This window comes from Vipera ursinii (genome assembly GCF_947247035.1).
Source record: "Vipera ursinii genome assembly, chromosome: Z".
NCBI classification, from domain to species: Eukaryota; Metazoa; Chordata; class Lepidosauria; order Squamata; family Viperidae; genus Vipera; species Vipera ursinii.
In genome coordinates this window covers 1,257,795-1,278,143 of record NC_139517.1, presented here as the reverse complement: position 1 = coordinate 1,278,143, position 20,349 = coordinate 1,257,795, and the positions used below count along the sequence as shown (strand labels likewise).

At 44.6% G+C, this 20,349-nt stretch overlaps 1 protein-coding gene across 1 annotated transcript; it reads left to right on the top strand.

Annotated features, from left to right (window-relative positions):
• Nucleotides 1-7,406: 7,406 nt before the first annotated feature.
• LOC310649915 (asialoglycoprotein receptor 1-like) lies at nt 7,407-17,823 on the top strand (the record flags this gene model as incomplete). Its single annotated transcript, XM_083378745.1, has 8 exons — nt 7,407-7,476; nt 8,236-8,361; nt 8,521-8,616; nt 9,656-9,727; nt 10,573-10,665; nt 12,081-12,232; nt 16,493-16,599; nt 17,673-17,823. The coding sequence occupies 8 exons, from the start codon at nt 7,407-7,409 to the stop codon at nt 17,821-17,823; spliced, it is 867 nt and encodes a 288-aa protein (XP_083234871.1).
• Nucleotides 17,824-20,349: the final 2,526 nt, after the last annotated feature.

The following is a 20,349-nucleotide window of genomic DNA, read 5'->3' as shown; positions in this document are numbered from 1 at the left end:
CCGTCCCACAAAATGAGGTTTAATGTAGCGAAGAACAAAGAAAAAGCAGATGCACAGTTGTAGTATACAGTTGCAAGAAAAAGTATGCGAACCCTTTGGGATTACGTGGAGTTTTGCATGAATTGGCCATAAAACGCGCTCTAAATGTCATGTAAGTCACAACAATAGAAAAGCACAGTCTGCTTAAAATAATACTACACAAACATTAGCTGTTGTCATGTTTTAATTGAACATAAGATGGAAACATTCACAGTGCAGGGTGGAAAAAGTATGCGAACCCCTAGCCTAATGACTTCTCCAAGAGCTAATTGGAGCCAGGAGTGAGCCAACCTTGACTCCAATCAGTGTGATGATATTGGATGTGTTGCCGACAGCTGTCCTGCCCTTTAAAAACACACACCTGTTTTGGGTTTACTGGTCTCAAGAAGCACTGTCTGACGTGAACCATGCCTCGCAGAAAAGAGCTCTCAGAAGACCTACGATCAAGAATTGTTGACTTGCACGAAGCTGGAAAGGGTTACAAAAGTATCTCCAAAAGCCTTGATGTTCATGTGTCCACGGTAAGACAGACTGTCTACAAATGGAGAAAGTTTAGCACTGTTGCTACTCTCCCTAGGCGTGGTCGTCCTGTAAAAATGACTGCAAGAGCACAGCACATAATGCTTAAGGAGGTAAAGAAGAATCCTAGAGTATCAGCTAAAGACCTACAGAAATCTCTGGCACATGCTAACATTTTTGTTGACACATCTACAATAAGGAAAACATTAAACAAGAATGGAGTACATGGGAGGACACCACGGAGGAAACCATTGCTGTCCAAAAAAAATATTGCAGCACGTTTGAAGTTTGCAAAAGAGCACCTGGATGTTCCACAGCACTACTGGCAAAATATACTGTGGACAGATGAAACCAAAATTGAGTTGTTTGGGAAAAAGACACACTACTACGTGTGGAGAAAAAAAGGCACAGCACACCAACATCAAAACCTCATCCCCACTGTAAAACATGGCGGAGGGAGCATCATGGTTTGGGGCTGCTTTGCTGCCTCAGGGCCTGGATGGATTGTTGTCATTGATGGGAAAATGAATTCCAGTTTATCAGGACATTTTGCAGGAAAACGTACGACCATCTGTCTGCCAACTGAAGCTCCGCAGAGGATGGGTGATGCAACAGGACAATGACCCAAAGCGTACAAGTAATTCAACAAAACAATGGCTTCAACAGAACAGAATACGCCTTCTGGAGTGGCCCAGTCAGAGTCCTGACCTCAACCCGATTGAAATGCTGTGGCATGACCTTAAGAGAGCGATTCACACCAGACATCCCAAGAATATTGCTACACTGAAACAGTTTTGTGAAGAGGAGTGGTCCAAAATTACTCCAGATCGTTGTGCAGGTCTGATCTGCAACTACAGGAAACGTTTGGTTGAGGTTATTGCTGCCAAAGGAGGGTCAACCAGTTATTAAGTCCAAAGGTTCACATACTTTTTCCACCCTGCACTGTGAATGTTTCCATCTTATGTTCAATTAAAACATGACAACAGCTAATGTTTGTGTAGTATTATTTTAAGCAGACTGTGTTTTTCTATTGTTGTGACTTACATGACGTTTAGAGCGCATTTTACGGCCAATTCATGCAAAACTCCACGTAATCCCAAAGGGTTCACATACTTTTTCTTGCAACTGTAGGTCAGGGGGTCTTCAAAATTGGCCCTTTTATGACTTGTGGATTCTATCAATAGATAGATAGATAGATAGATAGATAGATAGATAGATAGATAGATAGATAGATAGATAGATAGATAGATGGATGGATGGATGGATGGATGGATGGATGGATGGATGGATGGATGGATGGATGGATGGATAGATAGATAGATAGATAGATAGATAGATAGATAGATAGATAGATAGATAGATAGATAGATGATGGATGGATGGATAGATAGATAGATAGATAGATAGAAAGATAGATAGATAGATAGATAGATAGATAGATAGATGATGGATGGATAGGTAGATAGATAGATAGATAGATAGATAGATAGATAGATAGATAGAAAGATAGATACATCAGTGATGGATGGATAGATATATTAGATAGATAGATAGATAGATAGATAGATAGATAGATAGATAGATAGATAGATAGATAGATAGATGGATGGATGGATGGATGGATGGATGGATGGATGGATAGATAGATAGATAGATAGATAGATAGATAGATAGATAGATGATGGATGGATAGGTAGATAGATAGATAGATAGATAGATAGATAGATAGATAGAAAGATAGATACATCAATGATGGATGGATAGATATATTAGATAGATAGATAGATAGATAGATAGATAGATAGATAGATAGATAGATAGATAGATAGATAGATAGATGGATGGATGGATGGATGGATGGATGGATGGATGGATGGATGGATGGATGGATAGATAGATAGATAGATAGATAGATAGATAGATAGATAGATAGATAGATAGATGGATAGATAGAAAGATAGAAAGAGATACATCAATGATGGATGGATAGATGATAGATAGATAGAAAGATACAGAGATGATAGATAGATAGATAGATAGATAGATAGATAGATAGATAGATAGATGATAGATAGATAGATGATAGATTTTTTTTTAATCCCATTTATATCCCGCCCTTCTCCGAAGACTCAGGGCGGCTTACAATTTAAGCACAAACCAATGTGCTTAGCAGTAGCCTTCATTCTATGTATATGCCTGCTTATTAGGGCTTTTGCCCCCCCCAAGCGGCATTATTACAAAGTCAGCTTAATTGCCCCCAACAATCTGGGTCCTCATTTTACCTACCTGGGAAGGATGGAAGGCTGAGTCAACCTTGAGCCTGGTGGGACTCGAACCTGCACTAATTGCAGGCAGCTGGTGTTACCTAAGGAGGCATTAGCCCACTGCTCCACCAAGGCTATAGATGATGGATGGATGGATAGATAGATAGATAGATAGAAAGATAGATAGATAGATAGATAGATAGATAGATAGATAGATAGATAGAAAGATAGATACATCAGTGATGGATGGATAGATAGATGATAGATAGATAAATAGATAGATAGATAGATAGATAGATAGATAGATAGATAGATAGATGATAGATAGATGATAGAAAGATACATAGATAATAGATAGATAAGATAGATAGATAGATAGATAGATAGATAGATAGATAGATAGATAGATAGGTGATAGATAGATAAACTCTTGTCAATTTTTACTGTGGGCACAATGGCACACACTAAAAACGAAATTTAACCGCTTGCTCTCCAAGCCCACACCGGATGCCCTGTTCCACGGGTGGCCATACCAAGCCATTGTGGCTCCCTCTTGGCTGGGGTATTCTAGGAAGTCAGGTCCCCAAGTTGCCAACTTTGCAGAGCTCTGATGTGGGACGACAAGTGTCAACGAGGCCACACGTGAGTGGAAAGTTCTCCAGAAGAAGGCTCTGTGCAGCCGATGGAGGAGTTCCTTCACCCAAACCCTCAATATTGCTGACCGAGTTCCAGGAAAGCCTGGAACTTTTTCATCAGCAAATTTGCAGGACGTGGTTGCTGCCCGTTAGAAGCCAAGATGGTCATGTGGTCCAGGTTCAGCTCGGGGAGAAAGGCCACAGAGTTTGTGTGCCCAAAGGAAGTTGTGTTGATTGTCAGATGCGAGAGCCTCTCAATTTGGAGAGGATCCGTGCAGAAGACGGGAACATTGTCTTGAACACGCACCTCCTCGGGAATTCGGAGGAGGGGGGGAGGGGTCACTTAAGGTCTTAATATGGACCCTGAGATCCTATACAGGCAGTCCTCCAGTTACGACCGCAGCTGAGCCCCAAATTTCTGTCGCTCAGTGAGTTAAGCACGTTTTGCTCCGTTTTACGACTTTCCTTGCCGCCGTTGTTAAGTGGATCGCTGCAGATGTTAAGCTAGTCACACGGTCCTTAAGTGAGTCCCGCTTCCCCCGTCGACTTTGCCTGCGGGAAGGTCGCTAAAGGGGATCGCCTGATCCCGGGGGACACTGCGACCGTCGTAAATACGAACCAGTTGCCAAGGGTCTGGATTTTGATCACGTGACTAGGGGGGGATGCTGCGACGGTTGTAAATGGAGGACCTGTCCTAAGTCATTTTTTTCCCCAATGCGGTTGTAACTTTGAACGGTCACTGAAGGAATGGCCGCAAATCAAGGACTCCCTGTAAATGACTGATGGCTGTTAGGACAGTTTACCTCAAGAGGGGACCTTGGAGAGATGTTGGGGTGGACAACACCCAAACTGGTCCAGCTCAAGGCCAGCTCCAGCGCACCCCGAAGGCATGGGGGGTGGGGTGAAGAGGCCGGGCTGGACCATTTCCACAACTCAGGGTGGAAATGAAGGACGACCTTGGTGCTCTCTGAGCTGGGAGGTTTCCTTGCAGACATTTCTTGACCCAACTAGGGAACCTCATCAGTGCTAGAAGGGAGGAGGAGGAGGAGGAAGAGGAGGAGGAGGAGGAGGAGGAGGAGGAGGAGGAGGAGGAGGAGGAGGAGGGCTGTGGGGTCCTTGGTGGTCTCTGAGCTGGGTGGTTTCCTTGCAGACCTTTCATGACCCAACTAGGGAAGATCATTGGTGGTAGAAGGGAGGAGAGGAAGGAAGGAAGGAAGGAAGGAGGGAGGGAAGGAAGGAAGGAAGGAAGGAAGGAAGGAAGGAAGGAAGGAAGGAAGGAAGGAAGGAAGGAAGGAAGGAAGGAAGGACTGTGGGGTCCTTGGGGGTCTCTGAGCTGGGTGGTTTCCTTGCAGACATTTCTTGACCCAACTAGGGAACGTCATAAGTGCTAGAAGGGAGGAGGAGGAGGAGTAGGAGGAGTGATGGGCCCTTGGTGGTCTCTGAGCTGGGCGATTTTCTTGCATACATCTCATGACCCAACTAGGGAACATCATCCATGGTAGACGGGGGCTGGAGGAGGAGGAGAGGAGGAGGAGGAGGAGGAGGAAGAAGGGGGGGTCCTTGGTGCTCTGAATTGGTGGTTTTCTCACAGACGTTTGATGACCCAACTAGCGAACATCATCAGTGCTAGAAGGGAGAGAGGGGTTGCAGAGAGGAGGAGGAGGAGGAGGAGTGATGGGTCCTTGGTGGTCTCTGAGCTGGGTGGCTTTTCTTCTAGACATTTCATTAAGTAATGATCTAGTGCAGAGGTCCCCAAACCTTCGGGGCACCAGGGACCACCGGTTCCGTGGAGAGAGGTATTTCCGCGGACTGGAGAGTGTGCGCCTGCATCCTACGGATGGGGCTTTTCTTGTTTGTGCGGACCGGTTGTGGTGTGCCGCAGCCCGGTGCCGGTCCACAACCCCAGGGGTTGGAGACCCCTGTTCTAGTGCATTGATGAAGTATGGTAATGAGGCCTCTGCGAGAAAACAACCCAACTCAGAGACCCCCGAGGACCCATCAGTCATCATCGTCCTCCTCTTCCTCCTCCTCCTCTTCTTCCTCTTCCTCCTCCTCCTCCTCCTCCTCCTCCTCCTCCTCCTCCTCCCTTCCAGCACTGATGATGTTCCCTAGCGGGGTCATGAAACGTCTGCAAGAAAAACCACCCAGCTCAGAGACCCCCAAAGACCCCAGGACCTACAAGGAATTCTTGCCAGACAGGTACCTGTTGCAGCTCTTGGGTGTCGCAGTTCATAGACCTTCCTAGAATCCGAGGGCTGGAGGGGACCATGGAGGTCTTCTAGTCCAACCTTTGGGGGCCCAAGACAGGACACTTTATTCTATCCTGGACAAATGCCTGTCCGTTCTTTCCTTGGAGAGCGACTCCAAGTGGTTGTCACCATTCTAATAGGCCTCTCATTTCGGTCTTTGTCCTGCCCGAGGGGGCTGGACTAGAAGACCTCTGAGGGCCCTTCAAGCTCTCTTCTGTTTTGTTCTGTTATTATTCTGTTTGTTCTATTCTATATTTTATTATTCTATTATTTTATTCTGTATTTCATTATTCTATTGTTCTATTGTATTTTATTATTCTATTCTATTCAGTATTTCATTATTTTATTCTGTTCTATTCTATTTTATTATTCTATTCTATTCTATTCTATACTATACTATTCTATTCTGTATTTCATTATTATATTCTGTTCTGTTCTATTCTGTATTTTATTATTTTATTCTATTATATTCTGTATTTTATTATTCTATTCTATTCTATTCTATTCTGTATTTCGTTATTGTATTCTATTCTGTTCTGTTCTATTCTGTATTTTATTATTGTGTTCTGTTCTGTTCTGTTCTACTATATTCTATATTCTGTTCTTTCTATGTTCTATGTTTTATATTATATGTTCTACTGTATGTTCTATATTATATCCTATCCTATCCTATCCTATCCTATCCTATCCCATCCTATCATGCCTGGTCTCTGAAACCTGCCTCCTGGTCCCATTTTGAGGATTCCTTTCAGTTCCTCTCTTCGTGGAAATGCTCTCCTGAAAGGGGGGGAGGGCCCAGAGCCGAGGGAGGGGCTGAGCGTTGAGCCCAGTATAAGAGGCCCAGGGCAGACCCAGCCGGGCGCTTCTCTTTTGCGCAAACTTTGGCAAACCTTGAAACGTCTCTCAGGGAGGAAATATTGACAGTCCAAAGACCAACAGAGGAAAAAGGGAACGCGTGGGCCCCTTTGAACCTCAACCAGGACTAGCCTCGTCCCCATTGCAGGTTGGACCCATTTCTCTCTGGGGTGGTTTCAGGAAGTGTGTGTGTGTGGGGTGGGGGGCTTGGGCTTGGCCTAGCAGGCCAGCGGGGGTCTTCCTCCGAGGAAAGAAGAAGGCAGTGGCTTCAGATGCAAAAGAAGATTATAGAAGATTAAAGATTAAAAGAGGAATATTTGCAGCTCGGGGTTCAAATGTAGGGAATACCATCAGGGCCAAGAGGGAAAGGAGTTGAGGAGGAGGAGGAGGAGGAGGAGGAGGAGGAGGAGGAGGAGGAGGAGGAGGCAGAGGAAGACAACTCCTCTGGGGTCCTTGGTGCTCTCTGAGCTTGGTTGTGTTCTTGCAGATCTTTCATGACCCAACTACTAGGGAACACCATCAGTGCTAGAAGGGAGGGGGGTTGGGAGGAGGAGGAGGAGGAGGAGGAGGAGGAGGAGGAGGAGGAGGAGAACTGTTGGGGTCCTTGGTGCTCTCTGAGCTTGGTTGTGTTCTTGCAGACGTTTCGTGACCCAACTAGGGAACATCATCAGGGCTAGAAACCTCTGCAAGAAAGCATCCAAGCTCAGAGGCCACCAAGGCGCTCTGGGTTCAGGAGCAGCTCCTGAAAAATAACGCAGGGGGGACGGACGGTCTGTGAACTCAGCACCTGTGTGGTCCTGTGACTTGGGTGTGGTGTTTCCAGGTGTTTGAGGAAGGGTCTCAAGATGATCCGAGATTACCAGGATCTGACCATGACGTTTGACCCCGAAAATGAGGACGCACCCAGGATAAAAGGTGAGCTTCGTTCCGACGGGGGGCGCCTTGCCAGATTCTTTCCTGAGCCCCCAAATCATGCCTTGCAAGCCTTCATCTCTGGCTCTTCCTTGGGTGGGGGGGCTCCGTTTCAGCCCCCTCCCCAATTCTCAAAAGGTTATGAGTAAGAGGAACGTAGTAAGCAATTCAAAATTACCTGTCTCTTTTTAGCTATGGCTCCCATCTGGGGTTCCCCTCTACCTTGTAGACCGGGGGTCCCCAATCGCTGGGCTGTGGCCCACTGGGGGGGGGACGTGGCCAATTCACAACCAGGCCGTGCAAGCAATGCACCAGGAGAAACACACACACACACATGCACAAACACGCACAAGCCTCAATTCACACAATGGGCAGGCCAGCCTGCACGCACATGTGCACGCAACTCAACTTGCAGTTATGCCGGATGTGCACAGTAATAATAAAGTTGGAAGGATGACCTTGGAGGTCATCTACTCTGACCCCCTGCTGAGGCAGGAAACCCTACACCATTTTGGACCTTGGAGGTCATCTAGTCCAATCCCGTGCTCAGGCAGGAAACCCTATGGTTTTTCTCAATCTTGGCAACTTTAAGCGGAGTGGACCAACTCCCAGAATTCCCCACTCAGCATGGCTGGCTGGGGAATTCTGGGAGTTGGAGCCCACCCAATTGAAAGCTTTCTTTAGATATTCTTTACAGCAAACAAACAATCCTGATTATTAAGGTTTGGGAAAGAAACCAATGTTTGGGAACTCTTTTCTTAGCTCCTCCGAAGCTCCCCCAAAGCCAGACGTGGGTCCGACGTCTCTTCCCTAGCCGGCGCCTGGTTCTAATCCTGCTGGGACTCAGCTTCATCCTCACCATCACGGTCATGGTGTTTGGAGTCAAAGGTGAGCGAGTTGCGATACGACAGTGCCAGACAATGGCCTCCTAGGGCCTGAGCACATCTAAAGCCGAGGGGAGCGGTGACCACCAGGTGATCCCCAATGGGGCAAAAGGAGACATTTCTCTCCCTCAACCGTTTTTCGTTCCCTCTTCTTGCCTCCCAGGACGTTTTTACAACGCACAGCTGAAGGAGATCCAGGACAGCCTCAACAGTTTCAATCAAACACTTCTCAAGCAGTTCAGGAATCTTCAGGTTAAAGGTAAAGCTTGCAGAAGTTAAAACTCACTTCGGCTGGTTCTGATTGCAGAACATTTTTAACCTTCAATCAGAATAGATCTGGAAGGGACCAATAGAATAGAATAGAATAGAATAGAATAGAATAGAATAGAATAGAATAGAATAGAATAGAATAGAATAGAATAGAATAGAATAGAATAGAATAGAATAGAATAGAATAGAATAGAATAGAATAGAACAGAACTACAAAATAGAATAGCATAGAATAATAAAACACAGAATAGAATAGAATAATAAAATATAGAATAGAATAGAATAGAATAGAATAGAGTAGAATAGAATAGAATAGAGTAGAACAGAACTACAAAATAGAATAGAATAGAATAGAATAACAAAACACAGAATAGAATAGAATAATAAAATATAGAATAGAATAGAATAGAATAGAATAGAATAGAATAGAATAGAATAGAATAGAATAGAATAGAATAGAATAGAATAGAATAGAATAGAATAGAATCTGTAAGGGACCCTGGAGGTCTTCTAGTCCAGCCCCCCACTCAAGCAGGAGAACCTATACCATCACAGACAAGTGACTGTCTCTAGACTCTTCTTAAAAACCTCCAGTGATGGAGTACCCACAACTTCTGCTGGCCGGCTGTTCCACTGGTTCATTGTCCTCACTGTCAGGAAGCTTCTCCTTAGTTCCAGGTTGTTTCTCTCCTTGATTTATTTCCATCCGTTATTTCTTCTCCTGCCTTCTGGTGCTTTGGTGAATAACGTGACTCCCTCTTCTTTTTGGCAGCCCCTCAAATAATGAAATGCTGCTATCATGTCACCACGGTCGTAAGTGTGGGAAACGGCCATAAGTCATTTCCCCCCGATGCCATTGTAAATGTAAAGGGTCCCCAAATGAACTATGGCAAGTCAAGGCTACCTGTCTATCTTCGCTCCTGCCAGATGCTATTAATGCAGCCGTAAACTGGGGAGCGATGCAGGGATCCCGGTTGTGCTGCTGTCTGGACTACCTTGCAGGGCTGACCTTGATCTGTGTTTTGCAGACGACGCCTCCGCAACAAAACTCACAGAGATGGAAGGGAAAGTCAAGCAGCTGACGGAGGAGGCCAAGGAAGGTGAGCAAGGAAGATCCAATTTCTCCCTTCCCAGCAGAGGCCGAAACAGTCACTAAATGAGCTGTTATAATTTGAGGACTCCCTGTGTTTTGTTTTGTTTTGTTTTGTTTCGATCTCACTATCCAGAGATATTGAGCGTGACTTACAATGTAATAAAAATAGAAATAGAAAAGCAGTTATAAAAAGCTGCCGAAGTTAGGAAATGATTGCTAACTGGGTGACATTTCATCTGTCCTTTAATTTAAATTATGTTCTCTCATTCTCTCTCTCTCTCTCTTTCTTTCTTTTCTTTCTTTCTTTCTTTCCTTCCTTCCTTCCTTCCTTTTCTTCCTTCCCTTCTTACCTTCCTTCCTTCCCTTTCTTTCTCTCTCTCTCTCTCTCTTTCTTTCTTCCTTCCTTCCTTCCTTCCTTCCTTCCTTCCTTCCTTCCTTTCTTTCCTTCCTTCCCTTCTTACCTTCCTTCCTTCCTTCCTTCCTTTCTTTCTTTCTTTCTTTCTTTCTTTCTTTCTTTCCTTCTTTCCTTCCTTTCTTCCTTCCTTTCTTTCCTTCCTTCCCTTCTTACCTTCCTTCCTTCCTTCCTTTCTTTCTTTTTCTTTCTTTCTTTCCTTCCTTCCTTCCTTCCTTTCCTTCCTTCCTTCCTTCCTTTCCTTCCTTTCTTTCCTTCCTTCCCTTCTTACCTTCCTTCCTTCCTTCCTTCCTTCCTTTCTTTCTTTCTTTCTTTCTTTCTTTCTTTCTTTCTTTCTTTCTTTCTTTCTTCCTTCCTTCCTTCCTTCCTTCCTTCCTTCCTTCCTTCCTTCCTTCCTTCCTTCCTTTCTCTCTTTCTCTTTCTCTCTCTTTCTTTCACAGCCACAGCCCACCTCCTCAACCAGCTAAAGGAGCTACGAAAAAACAACCTCGCCCTCAACTGTGACTTTCAGGATTTCAAGCACAACCGGACAGGTGCGGAGGGAGAGGGCAGGTGGGCGGCCAGGCGGGTGACTCCCCAGGCATGCCAAGAATGAGGCCTGGCACAGACTGGCAGAAGGAGCAGGTCCCTGCTTCTCCCGGGCCTTCCTTGCCAAGGCCTGGGTGCGAAGGACGGCGGGGTGTGTGTGTGGTGCTTTCTGCTTTTAGCATTTCGATTAGGGAATATCTGCAGCTCAGAGTTGGCTGCTTGCTGGCCTTGGGGGGAACCTGGTCAGGGCTGAAAGGGAGTGGGGTTTGCAGGGAGGAGCAGAACTGTGGCGTTCTTGGTGCTCTCTGTGAGGATGCTCTCACGAGGTCGATGGATCGTTAAGGTGCTTCCAAGTGAAAGGCATAACGCAGAGATGCAATCATTCAAAGCTTTATTTAACGATAAAGTAAATAGAAAGAGTTTCCTGGCATGGAGGCCTCCATGCCTGGATTGTAAGCTAGCAGAAGAGAGAACAGAGAGCAAGCAAGCATAGCATAGCTGGACTAGACTAGACCAAAGAGCAGCCCCTTGAGCAGAGGTATTTATGGGGGGTCTCGGCCCCTCCCTTACCATAAAACTCTCTCGCCAATGGGGCTGCAGGGGCCGGGGACCCCTGACCCACCAGTGGGAGCAAAGAAGCCTCTTTGCTCCCATCTGATGACCTTTTTGGGGAACTGCCAATGGCTGGCACAAAACATCTAACGCTCTCCAGGGTTGGTGATTTCTCTGCGGGCATTTCGTGACCCAACTAGGGAACAATATCACTGCTAGAAGTATAACCTGCCCCCCCTCCCTTCTAGCACTGATGACGTTCCCTAGTTGGGTCATGAAACGTCTGCAAGAAAACAGCCCAGCACAGAGCATCCTACACTCCTCCTCCTCCTCCTCCTTTTCAACAGCCCCCCCTTTCTTCTAACACTGATGATATTCCCTAGCTGGTCCACGAAACGTCTGCCAGGAAGACCCCAACCCCCGAGACCCCCCCTTTTAGCATTCCACTTAGCCAAATCCTTTGTGGGTCGTCCCATGAGGATGCCGGTGCCCAGTGCATGATGGGAATATCCCTTCCCCTGGTGCCCAGCGAGGTTAGCCGAGGGCTTTTCTGGCAGTGGCTTGCTTAACAACGGCAGTGATTCGCTTAACAACAGCAGCAAGGAAGGTTGTAAATTGGGGCAAGACTCAGCTAAAAATGTCTCCCTTAACGACACAAATTTCGGAATCAATTCTGGTCGTACGTTGAGGACTGCCTGCAGAGGAAAGAAGGACTCTCCTTCCCCCAAGATAACAGCAGACAATTCCTTACGGCGCTTCTCTCCCCAGGAGGGAGAGGTGAGGCGAGGCTCAGCCCAATGGATGCTGTAGTCCAGCATAGCCGAAGCTTCTTTTCATCCTGGCTAGTTTTTTTTTTCTTTCTTCCCAGTCCGAACAGAGGCTTGCTGTCCCAGTGGCTGGCAGGCATTTCGGAAAAACTGCTATTGGGAAAGCCTTCAGGAGAAGTCGTGGCAGGAAGCCAAAGCCGACTGCGAAGACCATGATGCTCACCTGGTCATCCTCAATTCCTACGAGGAGCAAGTAGGTGCTGAGGTTTCTACCTGCATGGCTGTCTGACCCAGGAAGCAGTTGGATTAGAACAGGGGTCTCCAAACGTGGCCCCTTTAAGACTTGTGGACTTCAACTCCCAGAATTCCTCAGCAGTTGGAAGTCCACAAGTATTAAAGGGCCCAAGTTTTCAGGCTGAGGAATTCTGGGAGTTGAAGTCCACAAGCCTTAAAGGGGCCAAGTTCGCTGGCTGAGGAATTCTGGGAGTTAACGTTCACCCTTCTTAAAGTTGCTGAAATGGATATTTCTATCTATCTATTTCATCACCCAGATATTTGACAACCAAGGTTGGAGACCCTCTGGATAACACCAATATTTTTTCAACTTTGGCCACTTTAAGACTTGTGGACTTCAACTCCCAGAATTCCCCAGCCAGCCAAAGTTTACCAAAATTCCGCATGAATAAGAACAAATGTGGCTAGACTTTTTTTTTTTTTGCATTTTTGACTGGGTAACTTCCCTAATAGCTGGTGGGAATGCAGTTGATGTAATATATCTTGATTTCAGCAAAATGATAACAATCATAAATTAATGAACAAGTTAAATATGGGTTATATGGCATGACAATTAAGTGGGAAACTGATATGGTGCTGGGGAATTCTGGGAATTTAAGTACACAGGCCTTCAAGTGGCCAGGTTTGGAGACCCCAGGATGAGACCAATATTTTTTCAATGTTGGGCACTTTATTTATTTATTTATTTATTTATTTTATTGGATTTATATACCGCCCTTCTCCCGAAGGACTCGGGGCGGTGTACAGGGCAGTTAAAACACAATATACAAGGTTAAAAATAAATTAAATTAAATTAGCCCCAACAAGTAAGTCACATTCTAAAAATTTTAAAATCCCAAACCCTCAGTCCAGGCTGGCAAGCTCAAATAACCAAGTTTTCAGGTCGCGGCGAAAGGAGCAAAGGTTGGGAGCCATCCGGAGTTCAACAGGGAGCTGATTCGGGAGGGCAGGCGCACCCACAGAGAATGCTCTCCCCCTGGGGGCCGCCAGTCGGCATTCCCTGGCCGACGGCACCCTGAGGAGGCCCTCTCTGTGGGAGCGCACAGGACGATGGGAAGTTGACACCGGCAGAAGGTGCTCCCATAAATAATCCGGACCCATGTCATTTAGGGCTTTGTAGGTCATCACCAGCACCTTGAATCTCACCCGGAGGGCAACTGGGAGCCAATGCAGCTCGCGGAGAAGAGGTGTTACATGGGAGTATCGGGAGACCCCCATCACAACTCGCGCGGCTGCATTCTGCACCAGTTGGAGCCTCCGAGTGGTCCTCAAGGGCAGCCCCATGTAGAGAGCATTGCAGTAGTCTAACCGAGAGATCACGAGCGCATGAGTGACTGTGCGTAGGGCATCTCGGTCCAAATAGGGCCGCAACTGGCGCACCAGGCGAACCTGGGCAAAAGCCCCCCTGGTCACAGCTCCTATATGATCTTCTAAACTGAGCTGTGAATCAAGGAGGACGCCCAAGTTGCGAGCCCTATCTACGGGGGGTAACACCTCACCCCCCCATAGTTAAAGATGGAATAAACTGGGTAACCCGAGATGCCGGTATGTACAGCCACTCGGTCTTGTCGGGATTAAGACGAAGCCTGTTCCTCCCCATCCAGACCCTCACTGCCTCCAGGCAACGGGACATCACGGCGAGGGCATCACTGGCTTGTGGACTTGTGGACTTGTGGACTTCAACCCAGAATTTTTCAAGAGTTGGAAGTCCACAACCCTTTTTTTAAAAAAACAACTTTTATTAATTTTCCAATTTTACATCCAGATATTTAGGAAGCAACGTGGTGTTTGGGTAATCAGTGTTCCAATAACAAAATCTTTTGTACATATCTCAGGTTACATCATCAAAAACTCCCTATTTCCCTTAATTATTATATTGCAATCAAGTTAATACATTTCTAATTATAACACGATCAGTTAAATTAAAACATTTATCAATATATTTTTACTTATACTTATCATGTCCTGTTTTTAAATTTTACCTCATTTCAATTACAGTGCTCTAATTTAGCCTTTAAGATCCATAATATTTAGCTTTCGGGTAACCCAAATTTCCCGTTTCATTACATAGTAGTTGCCGTGTCTAAAATACACATATTGCTTAGTTAAATACATTCTTATTTTATTTCACAAATACATTCTATTTGTCATCCTAGTACCTCATCACTTAATAAAGTATCCTTTATTGTCTGCATCCAACTTCCGTATTATAATTCAAAACTATATTCTGATAGCTAATTTTTATTTCCCTTGTAAATCTAAATCCTAAATATTAAATCAATTGATATCTTTTAAAGCCTCCCCTTAGCCCATTAAGTAAATGTTTAGGCTCTTCCATTATAATAATAATTTTTAAAAAAAAGAACCCGTTTGCTGTGTACTGGGTTTCTTGCAAGCAGGAGGCGAGATGAGAGGGTTCAAACAGGAACATTGCTTTATTGTAGAACAGGAACAGAACTGAATCAGAGGCATCTGCACAGCTACTTATACGGTTGGCCACTAGGTGGCGGCCCGCCCCAGAGCCAACCAATGATCGTCCTGGAGACTGCATGTCTGCACAGTCAGCAAACGTTACAAAGACACCCCAATTAAGCAATCTTAGGCAGCATTCAAAAGACACGTGAAAACAGCTCAAGTAAAAGGCCACGTTTTTTTAAAGTCTAACTCTGGTCTTCTTCTTCTTCTTCTGGTTTCATCTGGCTTGAGTAAGAGGTCATGTCCAGTGTTGCAGTTGTTGTTTGGTTGTCTAAATTCTCAGTATGCTGTACTTGTAAGGACCCTCCATCTTAGCGTTGCTTTCTTCGGCTTGTGTCGTTTTTTTGAGTTGTAGATTTCATAGTGGAAATCAAGGTATGGTATCAAAGTTCTCAGTAGATTGTACTCGTTGTTCTTTAAAGTCCTCCGTCTTGATATTAATTTCTTCCTCTTCTGTTGCTTTTTCGATTGTAAGTTCATCCATTGAAATCAGGGCTTCGTTTTGTAAATTTAGGCTGGCACCTTTGTCTTTCGGTCTGGAATTCATTAGCTCAGTAGCTTCAAGAATTTTTTCAAGTTTAAGGTTATAGTTAAGTTGTGGGTAGTATTCCTCCATTTCTAAGGTGTTTACAGATAGTTCTTTAGTGGGGGGCTATTTTGATATGAGTCAGTGAATGTCCACCTCCACTGTTCCTAGAAGTTTTCACCGCCAGCTGTTTCAAGTTCTTAACTTTTTTAGATAGTGCAAAGGACAAATCTAGGCCGTAGCCAGGTCTCACAGTGAAAGAAAAATTTCCTTGCTATACCAGATTTAACCACAAGATGTCCTCGATAGCATATAAAATCTTTTTACAGGCTCAAATTAGGCTTTTATCCAGTTTAAGTTTTTCCCTTCTTCTTTTTTTTTCCAGCTTAACAAGTAGATAGGGTAATAGGTCCCCGTAGAAATAGGAACTTTTGGGGACCCCAAATACCCAAAAGGTGCAAGTCCAATTGTTTAGTTATTTAGTTTAGTTATACTTTTCTTTTTGAAGTTTTAACTCCCCAGGTAGGCAAACGCCACCATTCCAAGGGGGTAGAAGAAATTTTCAAAAACGCTCCCACAGGAAAGTAGTTGGGGAAGTAAGAAATGTAAGGTCTCACCCAATTCCTCTGTGTTGCTTTCATTGTGCTTGGAGGTAAGTTGGCTTTCGGCTGGGTACGGCTTAATGATCGGCCATATTGATGGCCGATCTTTTCTTCGTCGATCCAAAGGAGCTGCTCCGGACCAAACGGGTGTGTGTGTGTGTCACCCCTCCATGATCAGTTGGAGGGCCTTCTCACGGTCGTCCCCTCTCCAGGGCGACTTTCGACTCTTTTTCAGGGTCTCCCAATGGAGGAAAACCAGGCGGCAGAGAGAGCGGTCTCTCCGAACGTCCGCCAGCACCGCTAGTGCAAACCAGAAGCCAGAAGTCCACAAATCTTAAAGGGGCCAAGTTTGCAGGCTGAGGAATTCTGGAAGTCCACAAACCTTAAAGGGGCTACGTTCTCTGGCGGAGGAATTCTGGGAGTTGAAGTCCATCCCACTTAAAGTTGCTGAAATAGATGTTTCTATCTATCTATTGCACCGCCCAGATATTTTTTGACTAGATATTTCCCCCCCAAGTGTATTGTATGCTGGGATGGACATTTCTACATTGGCAGGCCAGGATTTTGGGGTGCTGGGGTGCCTCAACCTTCTTCTATTCTTTTTATTTTCTGACAGCAATTTGTTTCGGTGCGTGTCAAGCCTCACTTTACATGGATCGGGTTGACAGATGCTGACGGCAGCTGGAAGTGGGTGGACGGCTCATCCTACACAGTTGTGTCACGGTAGGTTCCACTGAGGGGTTTTCTCCTTTCCCCCACCCACCCAGAGTTCCCCTTTGACTATCCATTGGTAGTCAGCCTCGAGGGGAACTCTCGAGATCATCTACACCAACCTGCGGTTGGGCACAGCTGGGAAATTATGGAAGTTGAAACCCCGGCATCTTAAATTTGCTGAAATTTAAAATAAATTTTATTTTATTTTATTTTATTATTTTGCTCTTTTATTTTACTATTTTATATTTTATTTTACTTTATTTCATTTTATTTTTTATTTCATTTTACTATTTTATATTTTATTTTATTTTAGTATTTTATTTTATATTTTATTGTTTTACTATTCTGTATTTTAATAGAATAGAATAGAATAGAATAGAATAGAATAGAATAGAATAGAATAGAATAGAATAGAATAGAATAGGAGCTGGAAGGGACCCTGGAGGTCTTCTAGTCCAGCCCCCTGCTCAGGCAGGAGAACCTATACCATTTCAGGGAAGTGATTGTCTAGCCCAGGGGTAGGCAACCTCGGCTCTTTTATGACTCATGGACTTCAACTCCCAGAATTCCTGAGCCAGCTGGCTCAGGAATTCTGGGAGTTGAAGTCCATGAGTCATAAAAGAGCCGAGGTTGCCTACCCCTGGTCTAGCCGCTTCTTAAAAACCTCCATTGATTTCTGGTGGCAAGCAGTTCCACTGGTTAATTGTCCTCACTGTCAGGGAGTTTCTCCTTAATTCCAGGTTGCTTCTCTCTTTGGCCAGTTTCCAACCATTGTTTCTCGTCCTTCTCTCTGGTGCTTTGGGGAATAGGGGGACCCCCTCTTCTTTGGGGCAGCCCCTCAAATACTGGAACGCTGCTATCTTGTCTCCCCTATTAAGTTTCTTTTAGTTTAATATTTTTCTTTGCTTTGCTTTGCTTTGGTATGATTTGATGTGATATGATGTGATATGATTTTATTTGATTTTGTGTCTGCGGTGTTTTGTTTGAAGGCATGGAAATTTTAACCCACGAGAATGTGGTGGACAAGCGGCCGTCCCCGGCCCCGTACTCACACCCTCCCCCTTGTATCCCCTTTGCCCCAGGGACTGGTGCCCCGGACAGCCGGACAATTGGTATAACCACGAACATGGCAGTGGTGAGGACTGTGCCCATCTCCATACCAATGGCTGCTGGAACGATGCTCACTGCACCTGGCCGTATGGCTACGTCTGCGAGATGGAAATGTCAATTTAAGTCATCAAAGGGCCAAGTCTGAAGAATCTGCCTGAGGACATTTGCTCCCCCTTCCTGGCTCTGACTCCAGTCCTCGACTTACAAGCATTCGTTCAGTGACCATTCAAAGTTATGCCAACACTAAAGAAGCGACCTCTGGCCCTTTTCAACTCTTGCCACCATTGCGGCATCCCCATGGACACGCGATCAAAATTCGTATGCTCAGCAACCGACTCGTCTTGGAAAGGAGTAGATTATTAATCAGAAATTTCTAGTGCGTCTAATGAATCTAAAGGTTGATAGAAGAAGCCACCTGGAAGTCATAAACTCCGACAGGTAAATTTCGTACAAATGAGAAACGCGGAGGTGGCTAGCCAAGCTAAACTGCAAGCAGAGGAAATACCGAAATAATGATAAGAATTGAGCTTTGTTGATAGAAAATTAGACGGCGATAGGTAGGATGTGGGATAGATAGGATGGGCACAAGGGGGCTTCTTCCTGGAACGTGGAAGTGATAGTAGTTTTAAGATAAGATAACCTTTATTGACATTTTTTTTTACGGTGGGCACAACGGCACACATCAAAAATGAAATTTAGCTCTGAAAATGAGACACATACATGACACACACCTAAAACATACTAACATATGTATGGACCCACACCCCTACGTGTACGTAACAAATAAATGTTAAATACTGTCCATCTTGAATATATCACGGAAGGAGGGTGCCTGAGAGTTCACAAGGTTAATGCCGTATGGAATGAAACTACGGCTGAATCTGGATGTTCTGCTGCAGATACCACGAAGCCCCCTCCTCCCAGAAGGCAACAAGGAAAACAGGCCGTGAAGAGGGTGTGTAGCGTCCCAGATAATCTTACGGACCCTGTTCAAGCAACGCTTCTGTGCTGTGTCCTGGATGGGAGGGAGGGAACGGCCAATGATCTTTTCGGCCATCCTCACCACTCTTTGAACTGCCAATAATCTTTTCGGCTGTCCTCACCACTCTCTGCACCGCCTTCCTGCCCGAAGCAGGGATGCTTCCAAACCAGACTGTGATGCCGTATGTGAGATTTAAAAACCCAAAATTTGATCCTCACAACTTGAAGACAACTCTGGTTAACAAAAACAAAGATTTATTGAAAAGAAATTGAAAATGATAAAGAAAGAAAGCGTTTGCAAACGCGGCCTCTTAGACCCTTCCCAAATTGGATTGGGTTCAAAGAGCGCACTGAGCAAGTTTCAAACCAGGCATTTATACTTTCTTTTCTCAATACATGCCCCCCCCAAGAAACTTGTTAGCCTTTGAAGTCCTTTACATTTCTAAAAGATCTTCTTTGAAGCTTTTTACACTCAAAAGACTTATTGTAACAACTTCCTTACATCCGTCACTATCTTATCTTGTTTACTTGCAACCTTGGGATGTTCCTATCTTCTTTGAAGCTTTTTTAACATCTCAAAAAAACTTTGTTGATTACCATTTGTGAGTCCTCTGTCTGAGCAGAAAATAGATAGCCCCACATATTAGTGTGACATTTGATACAATTAATTGGTGTTACATTTTATACAACTTGTTAGGGATTGTTGTGCAGAGGTCTCCTTGTGCTACCAAGGAGTTGCACAGACAAGGAAGGGTACTGAGAGCAGTAAGAGTCACACAGTAACCACAAGAGTACACGGAGTTGTGAAAGCAAAAAATATTTTACTTTTAGGTGGTGTAAGAACAAAAATGCACGGTCAAAAATAAACAGTCCAGGTCATACACAATAGCAACAGTCCAAGGAGTAATCCAAAATACAAAGTCTTCTTACCGGTCCAGAGGTCAATACACAGTTGTACAGGTTTATCACAGTAGTAAACCAACAGTACAGCAAAACAGAGCAAAAACAGTAATAGTAGAGAGCAGTGAATTCAGAGAGAGAGAAGCTACGTTCCTAGCTCCCTCTTATGGCCATGAGAATACTTACACACCCGTTGGCCAATTAACATCTTAAAGTCACAACATCATGGTTAATATATTTTCAACCCAACATTGTAGGCTATCATCATATGCCCAACATTCTCCCCTTTGGGTAGAATGATATATAACCCTTTACAATCTTATGCCAATTCTTTCACAACTAGTATTGTGCTTCAGAGCACTTTGGACTTTAGTGAAATGATCTGCAAAATTCACATCCGATGAACAATATTCCAGTTGTATTAATTTGTCCTTGACACATTGTCTGACATTTAAATAACGAAGATCAGTATGTTTGGATCTTGTTCTGACTGCAGCATTGTTTGCCATCTTTATCGCAGCTTGATTGTCCTCATACACAATAAATGGATCTTTTACAGTTAAACCCATATCTAACAATAATTGTTTGTACACTAGCAGTTCTGTACATAACACTGATAAGACATGAAAATTCAGCCTCCATTGTAGACCATTGCCTGATGGACTTCCATCCAATCAAAGAATCACCCAACATTACAGCCAACCCTGAAGCTGATTTACGAGTGCTTGTCTCAGAGGCAAAATTCGCATCTGCATATGCGGTAAGGAT